The sequence below is a fragment of the Schistosoma mansoni genome (assembly GCF_000237925.1).
Source record: "Schistosoma mansoni, WGS project CABG00000000 data, chromosome 1 unplaced supercontig 0034, strain Puerto Rico, whole genome shotgun sequence".
NCBI classification, from domain to species: domain Eukaryota; kingdom Metazoa; phylum Platyhelminthes; class Trematoda; order Strigeidida; family Schistosomatidae; genus Schistosoma; species Schistosoma mansoni.
This window is the reverse complement of record NW_017385988.1, coordinates 213,003-222,338: the sequence shown is the minus strand read 5'-3', so window position 1 is coordinate 222,338 and position 9,336 is coordinate 213,003. Positions and strand designations below refer to the sequence as shown.

The following is a 9,336-nucleotide window of genomic DNA, read 5'->3' as shown; positions in this document are numbered from 1 at the left end:
TATAATAGTAATCTTTATTACGGATTGATATATTTGACTGAAAATTTGATCACTGAAGTATAGAAGTGCGAGAAGATAGAATTACCATTATTTTGAGAATGGATAAGAGGTTTTAAAGATAGTACTGTATCAGCGACCTTTTACTTTCCTGACATGAAATTGAGAATACTCTCATCCGTAACAACACAAATATAATATGAAAGATGGACCAATCAAAATGCTTAGAATTAGTCCTGTCTTAATAATGATCAAGGATCTTTACCTCCAACACTTAAACACATACCACACTGAACCTAGTTTTTGAAGTTAGTCGAGTAGGATACACTCATCAGATACTGAAAGCCATAGTCTAACATACAATATATCAAAACCGGAAGTGTTCACAATATAGTTTACTTTGTACAATTTTCATATAAAACAAAGTTAAATGCGTAACTAAGACTGAATTGAATATATATCTATCATTATCTCTTTTCCATGCAGATAATATTGTTATGTCCAAGATTCAATCTGTATGCGATTTTCTGTTTCCATTTGACCTAATAACATCTCAGCATCACTGGAATCCATGTGGTTTGCATTGACAATGGCATAAACTAAGGCTTCACGTACTTCATCAGGCATTGTTTTTTGATTGCCAACAATAAATACATGACTTTGTGGAGAATTAAGTATAGACCAAACTATTTCTGGATAATTCTTCAATTGGTCTTGTACATACTGACGTCGTGATGGCAACACAGTAGATGTATTTTCGCGGGAAAATGCTGGGATGATCCTTAGCCAACCCTTTTGTTCTAACATTTTAAAATCTGAAGCGAAATAATAATCTTTTGTGGAGTAACGGCAACCGAAAAAGAGAACATTTGTTGGGATCATATCATGATTCAAATGAGATTTAAGAGAATTATATTGATGTAACAAAAAGCTGTGGAACGGTGCAATACCAGTGCCAGTAGCAATCAATAGACAAGAAGGAGGTGAAAGTGTCAAAAGTCTATCGAATTTAAAGCCACCAGATATAGTACCAAACCATCCACTAAAACAATCTCCAGGGTTAAGAGAAGCTAAGTAATTTGAAGCTGTTCCGATACGTGGTGTTGATAAACGTGTACGATAATTCACCACAGCAACAAGTAACTCAATCTTCGGTGGAGGAGACGCCAGTGAATAGGGTCGCGCAAGAATCGGCCCAGGAAGTATATCAAGTATATATTGTAATGTTAAGAGACTTGATGTAACCGGGAAATCTGCAAGTACTTCAACTACACGCCGACAAGGACGGAAAACATAATCATATAAATCATCAATATCATCGGAATTTTCAGCTGAAGCTAGATCAGTTAGCCGATCAACTTCTAATTTTAAACGATCTTTGTCTATGTGTTGTGCTCCATCTAGGCTTTTTGAAAGCTTTAAACAATTGACAGCAAAAGCGCAGTAATTAACAAAGAAACATTGTTGTGGAGTCGCATTTAAATCAAAATAATATGTAGCAAGCCAAGCAATAGATACATCACAGTCATTTTCTTCCAATGCTCTAAGTAGATGAGGTACAGGAAAATTCGGATGGCATTGAGTAATTTTTACACGTTCAGTTGGATTCAAACGAGTTATTTGAAAAAAAGATAAAATATCTTCTTTACGATTTGTAGGCTGAACATAAAGCACAGAACCAAGTCGAAATTCATCCGATTTTAAATCGATATCAGGCTATACTAGGTATATTAAAAGAGATAGGAAAAAACAACGCCATAACTTACAGTCAATTTAATATATAAGAAAATGAATAAATGTTATTAACTATCGAGCAGTTGTATAAAATATAAAAATGAGGAACGAGATAGACTATGACAGGAAAGTTTTAGATAACTAATAATAACTATTAAAACGAGTACAGCGTTAGAGGACAGACGAATTTGGTGGGATAGCAGCCATTCTAAGTCGAATAATGAAGTGAAACACATTTTCAAAGGATGCATTTGTTGATATATATATATATAGCGACCCTATCTCGAAAGATCGACTTCTGTGGTATCAGTACCAAGGTTGGATTTGATAGTTTCAAGTAAATTGGGGATTGGGTAGAGAGTTAATAATGAATATCTTTATTATATCCAAATGAATAGAAAAACTTATAACACCGTATATTACAGAAAAGCCTGATGATGACCAAATTGACGACAGCATTGTTCACTCATGTATTATTCTAATTTACACGGTGAAGACATTCAATATATGGCACGGTAAAAAACATTTCGATTTATAACTCGGATTATATAATGGTATAGTAGTGGGGACAATCGAATGTATTTAAGCACAAATTACCGACTATCTCACTAAATTCTGATAACCATACAGTAAACAGTTAATTTGCAAAATAACAATCAATTGTCTCAATCTTAACTGTTCATTCTGCAAATATCAATTCATCTTCTCTAATTCCATTGTTCATGCATTTTGCTACCAATTGCGCGTAATTTCAGCTCTTTCCTTATCGGTCTTCTGCCAAAATACTTTCTATGTCTGACCATCGCCACATACTACTTATATGGATATAAGTAGACCACACTACAGTATCAACAATACACGATTGTGTCGTGTGGGTTGCCAAATTTGTTGAGACTATGGATGAGTAGTTTCTTGGATTAATCTTAGACAACTACTACTTCATTCATATAAATGCAAGTTGTTGCTTCAGGACTGGCTTGCGTCAACACCTGAACTAAGGATAGGAAGCGAACGCATTGACAACTTCAGTTATCTTGGAAGTCTGATCGGCCCTAATGAGTTGGCGTCTCCACACGGATTCAGAAAGTTCGTCTGGCATTCGCAAACCTATGTCACCTTTAGTGAAGGTGAAATATCCGTCTACCAACTAAAGGTCGAGTACACTGCGCAGCAATTCGCTCTGTTCTACTTTACTGCTGCGAAACGTGGCCATTAGGAGTAGAAGATACTCGTAAGTTACTAGTATATGATCACAGATGTCCTATAAATATTGCTCGCATCTGATGGGATCACCGGGTAAGTAATAGTAAGGTTAGACACAGGGTATTAGGGAATGATGGTAAATCAGTTGATGAGGTCATGAATCTTCATCAACTGAGATGGTTAGGCCACGTGTTACGTATGCCTGAACATTGATTACCACGACGCGCCGTGCTGGCTAGTGTAGGGGATGGTTGGAAAAAAGTTAGGAGTGGCCGAACCGAAACGTGGCACCAGTCCTTGAATTCACCAACTTCTGATTTGAACCATATTGGTAGATGCAGACTACTTGGTTGCGGTCCGCGCGTTTACCATAACCAATTGTTGGAGACTGGATGACACGGCTCAGAATCGATCTCAGTAGCGTAGGTGTATATACTCTTTATCTTCCCTTATACCGTGAGATTAAAATTACTTTGTACCTTTCTTTTTACGAACTAATTTCTCCCTGCATCATATCTTCATATGCAATTTTTTCTATATTTTATTACCATTGAATTAACTACTTCTGTGAATTTGGTGTTCATTTTTTCATGCTTCTGAGGTGTATCAACTTGGACCGATGCATATATGTGCTTGGTTCTACGTTGTAGCCGGCTGACTGACTCAGACATAATTAATGTTGAATCAGGAAAATTCAATAGCACTATCATAATTGATATTATGGTTACATTGACCAGGTAAGAAGTAAATGGGTATTCATAAGGAATTCTCTAGGTACATAATGACGGGATATTTTCATTTATATCTGTTTTCCTTTCAAATACACGCTCTTAAGAATCTAAACTGCTTGTTATAGGTTATCATATGAGTCATCGTGATCAATTGCCGCTTAAGGTTGCACTTAATAATGCATCTAGCTGTATACAACATTTTCCTATGAAACATTTCCAACAGGTGGGTGTTGGTCAATCTGACGCAACAGATATTGTTATAAAACGAAAAGAATTAAGTAACACTCACTTTATAAGACATTTCCAACAGTCGCGTATCCTGGAAATGGTCCGCACTAGTAACACGTTTACAACGTACCACCTGAAACCACTGAGCATTAGTTGGGATTGGGTTAGACATGAATGAATGCGCATTGTCGAATTCGACTTGTTTGACAATCTGATAGAGCAAATTATTCTCACTTGTGGATTGTAAACCGGGATTGAGTACTAAGCTGGAACAAATGACATCGTATTTAGGCCATAAACTAAACACAAAATCAGGATTTTTCAGGTTGTCCCAACTAATAAGTCGTGATAATCGTTCTGAAGTCGGAACGCCAAATAACTTCATAACATTGTCCCAAAGAGCTGGAATCCAATAGCGCAAAACCTCATTTATACCTAACTCGGACTGTTCATCAGCTAATCCAAGACTCAAATTTTCACTTTCTTCGCAGTCTTGGTGAGGTCTAATTTCAGTGCAGAGTGGAGTAGCGCCAAGTTGAAGCAAACGACGGTAAAGCTTTTTAGCGACAAAGTTGAACATAGGATAAGAAGAATCACCAAGTCCAAGGACAGAAAAATGTAGATCTGGTGGGAGCGAACGACCTGGAATCAAGGCTCGGTTCATTATTTTTTTCCAAAATATTGACATATTATTTGGAGGAACACCACGACCTGTAGTGGAACAAACGAATATCACCACACCTTTTTCCTTTGCAAGTCGTGATACAGGTGTGTAGTCATCCATTGATAGTAGACGAATAATAGGGAGACGTTCTAAATTAGATTTGACACATTCCTGATCGAAAATTCGATATGATTGGAGAGCGAGCAATTCAGCTAACGACTGGGCATTGCCCGTTTGACTACCATAAAGAATTGTGATTGATTTGTTGGTAGTTGTAGGGCATGATATAGAATGGTTCGTCTGAGGAAGCATGTGCTGAAATATAAGTAAAACTTCATTGTAGGTAAGGGTACCTACAGAGAAAGTAGTAACATTAAATTACTCATACGACATTCACGGTAAATTACATTAAGTCGACTACATTTAGAATGTTTTGTAAGTCTTCAAGGACGATTTATACCCATAATATATTTATTGATTTAGATTATGCTAAGGTTATCAGAAAATAAATATTAGTCTTCTTTACAAGTGCGAAAACGGTTTCTTTTTTATTCTAACACCAAAAGAAGTGATACAAGTCCTACAAAAAAATGATTCCTAATTATGCTAAAGTATAACTATTATCTTGACACTTTTAAGCAAATGACGAGTCGTAGACAAGTGGATAACAACCGAAGTGGACAAAGTGAGTTGATTTAGGCCAAAAGTAGTTTCATCGGATTTACGGTGATGTTTAGGAGAGAAAATGTGGTTAGAATTATATAGCTGAGGTGACAACTCAAGCAATAAACAAAGACGGAGCTTGCTAGTCGCCGACCCATTGAAGTTTGTGAAACTTCCAAGATAAGTGAAGTGATCAACTCTACTACGTAACTCACTCCCAGTGGATAAAGTAAGCAATCGATGGGCATTTTGTTTACATACAACGGTTTAAAAGCAGTTCAACAAACTCTAAATAGATTTGAATAAAACACTACCACGAAACTTCATTATACTAGTGTAAGACTAGTTGTCACCTGTTTTATAGCTGGTAGTCAGAGCAAAAGAAATGACACCTTTTAGAACGTACTTTGACTGCCTGGTGGTCGGAGCGTGCTAATGAGATGGAAGCAGCAGCTGCATCTGGTAACTGCCGGAAGCTCTTCCAACTCATCCGAGCCCCCAAATGCTCTGGTACAGCCGAGAGTGTGGAGAGTCCACTCTCCCTCTCGAAATGCTCCCACATGGCCACGCGAATATATAGCCTCTGACAGGGAAGTCCTACTCACTGCCTTCTCGTGGCATTACTGTTGTTTACGAAATTGAGAGGACGAAAAGCGAATGTCCGGCGCATTAACCGGGTTGGTGGACATGGAGGGTCCACCTAGGGGAGTTGGAAAACCCTGATTCCAAACCAATGGTGCACATGGGTTCCAGTATCCTGATGGAACGAATGGCGAATGAACCTGCTGTTGGTCACCGGCTACCATGGGACTGCATCTCCTCACGATGCTCCACTGCCTTGTGGATCAGACCTTTAGGTCAAAGGCTCGGGGTGTGGCCCCCTAAGAAAACCACCTGCTTCGGTTTGGGCACCCGGGCAGTATCACAGCCCACACACAAATGACATGAAATGACTCACTACACTAACTACACTGCTCTCGTTCCTAAAGGAAGAAAGACAATTTACATTATTATTATTATTACCATTATTATTACTATTATTTACTACGTCGCTTTTTCACTCCCTTTATTTCCAAATTGTGTATCTTTCCTTTCCAACTTATGCAGTAGCTCGCCCATGGTGGAAACTCTGTCCTATCTAAACGATCTCCAGTCACTGTCTGGTTGAAAGTGAATGCTTCCACCGATTATGAATACTGAAGCAGTCTTTCTGAAACCACGTACGCCGTTCAAGCTGGCTTCCTTCAACGTTCGCACACTAATGCAGATCGGACAACAGATGGGGCTGGCTATGTCTTTAGAAAGTCTTAATGTTGATGTTTGCTGTCTATCCGAGACCCGTATTCAAGACTCTAGTGAAGTACTACAAATTCGCTCTCCATCTGTCGCCTCGAAAAGCTTGTTTCACGTGCGCTTATCCGGGGACCCTGTGGCATCTTCGTCTGGTCTTGCAGGCGTTGGTGTTGCACTGAGCGCTAGGGCTGAGGCAGCACTAATCGATTGGATCCCCATTAACAATCGGTTATGTGCTGTTAGATTAGAAAGTTCCATCAAAGTGAGAAGAAACCGGCGTGAGAAACGGTGTCTTTGCGTCATCTCCGCCTATGCCACGACAGATTGCAGCCCGGATGCAATCAAGGATGAGTTTTACCACCAGTTAACAGCTCTTCTCCAGAAAGCGCGTTCGACAGGTATTGTAGTATTAGCCGGAGACTTGAATGCTCAGGTCGGGCGTCTAGGCACAGAAGAGAGTCGTTTAGGTGGCCGATGGGGACTTGTTGGTCGCAGGACAGATAACGGGGACCGTTTGCTGCAACTGTGCACAGACCACGACCTGTTTCTGGCCAGCACTAACTTCCGGCACAGTCATCGCCGGTGTGCCACCTGGCGTCCCCCCCTGCATCTCAAGCCTGGACTCAGATTGATCACATCGCGATCAGCTACCGCTGGCGTGGTTGTGTACAAGACTGCCGCTCCTTTTGGAGTACCTATCTGGAGTCTGATCATGTCCTGGTCTGCGCCAATCTCACCTTACTTTTCAGTGGCCGAAGGATTGACCACCACCAACGGATCGATGTTAGTAAACTGGCTGCAACTTCTGTTGCAAGTAAGTATCGAGCGGAGCTAGCTTCTAGGCTAGCTACCATCCCACCGAAAAGTATAGATGAGCATTGGTTGCATCTTCACGACGCCATGAAAATGGCGAGTAAAGCCGCTTGCGGCTTCGCGAAACGTCCCGCTTACAAGCACTGGGTTTCTTCTGGCTCCTTACAACTGATGGAAGCCCGTCGGTCTACTCCGGGTGACCGTGAGTTTGACCACAAACGAAGGCTGTTACGTAGTGAAATCGGGCAAAGCTTGCATAAGGACCGAGAAGCCTGGTAGTCGGAGCGTGCTAATGAGATGGAAGCAGCAGCTGCATCTGGTAACTGCCGGAAGCTCTTCCAACTCATCCGAGCCACTGACAGCAAGAAGTCTGGTGTGAGTGAAACAATCTACGAGGATGACGGGATGCCAATCACTAACATCTCTCGACGTCTTGGACGATGGGCGGAATTCTTCGAAGGGCAGTTCAACTGGCCTGCCGCTCAGGCAACATCAACCAGTTTGTCCTGCCCCCCATGGCCGGTGACGACTGATCCACCAAACGAGGCGGAAGTCCGCAAGGAACTCCAACTCTTGAAGCGCTACAAATCACCGGGCCCAGATGACTTACCTCCGGCTCTTTTTAAAGATGGTGGTGACCTTCTGACTAAGGAATTGACTGTGTTGTTTGCAAAGGTTTGGGAGCAAGAAAGTGTTTCAACATCTTGGAATGAGTCAATAGTCGTCCCTATCTTTAAAAAGGGTTCACGTTGTTCCTGCAGTAACTATCGGGGGATAAGTCTACTTTCGATTGCGTCCAAACTATTGGCTTCTATCATTCTTCGTAGGTTGTTTAAAACCCGCGAACGATTGACTCGCGAGGAGCAGGCTGGTTTTCGTTCTGGTCGAGGATGCATTGATCACATCTTCACCCTCCGCCAAATGTTAGAACACCGTCATACTTATCGCAGGCCAACAATCGTAGTGTTTCTTGATATCAGGGCGGCCTTCGATTCGTTGGACAGGACTGTTCTCTGGGATTGTCTATTGAAGAAGGGTGTGCCTGAGAAGCTCATTAACATCTTAAAGGCCCTGTATACGAACACCTCAGGCAGAGTGAGGGCATACAACCACCTTTCTCCCTTGTTCCATTCGAGCAGTGGGGTTAGGCAGGGTTGCCCGATCTCACCATTCCTCTTCAACTTTGCCATCGACGACATCCTGGAAACAGCTCTGGTGGATGTAAGTAATGGCGGTGTGGATATGTTGCCTGGAGAACGACTTCTCGACCTTGAGTATGCGGATGATATTGTCTTACTGTGCGATAATGCCCAAGGCATGCAATCCGCACTTAATCAGTTGGCAATCAGTGTCCGCAGGTACGGCATGTGCTTTGCACCCGCTCTCGCGAGATTCGAACCCAGGACCTACCAGTCTCGAGCCGAAGCCCTTAACCGATAGACCACTGAGCTGGCATCCAACGGTGTTAATGTCTAACTTCAACTGATCCACGAAGTTGAGCAACCATTCACCAATTGTCTTCAGTGAGTTCCTATCTCACAACAGACGTGGTGGTCTAGCTTTAATTGACTCACGCTTTGAACTATGATAAATACTAAATCTCCACAAAACCCCTTCTACAGCTATATAAGTGCTGGTGGTGGCGTGAGTGATGAGATTGATGCACGTATAATGAAAGCCAGAGCAGCTTATGCCAATCTGGGCCATCTTTGGCGCCTTCGTGATGTTAGTCTGGCTGTAAAAGGCCGGATCTACAACGCGTCGGTGAGAGCAGTTTTGCTCTATGCTTGTGAAACCTGGACTCTCCGAGTTGAGGATGTTAGACGACTCTCTGTGTTCGATCGTCGTTGTCTCCGAAGGATTGCTGACATACAGTGGCAACACCTAGTTAGTAATGCAGAGGTTCGGCATCGTGTGTTCGGGCGCGGAGACGATAATTCAATTGGTGTCACCATCTTGAAACACCGACTTCGGTGGCTTGGACATGTTTTACGAATGTTGTCCCAGAGG

General features: G+C 41.8%; 1 protein-coding gene across 1 annotated transcript; it reads right to left on the bottom strand.

Annotated features, from left to right (window-relative positions):
• Nucleotides 1–392: 392 nt before the first annotated feature.
• Nucleotides 393–4,869, bottom strand: Smp_038820 (NADPH dependent diflavin oxidoreductase,putative; the record flags this gene model as incomplete). Its single annotated transcript, XM_018791858.1, has 2 exons — nt 393–1,713; nt 3,955–4,869. The coding sequence occupies 2 exons, from the start codon at nt 4,867–4,869 to the stop codon at nt 493–495; spliced, it is 2,136 nt and encodes a 711-aa protein (XP_018644966.1). The 3' UTR covers nt 393–492.
• Between the last annotated feature and the right edge of the window lie 4,467 nt (nt 4,870–9,336).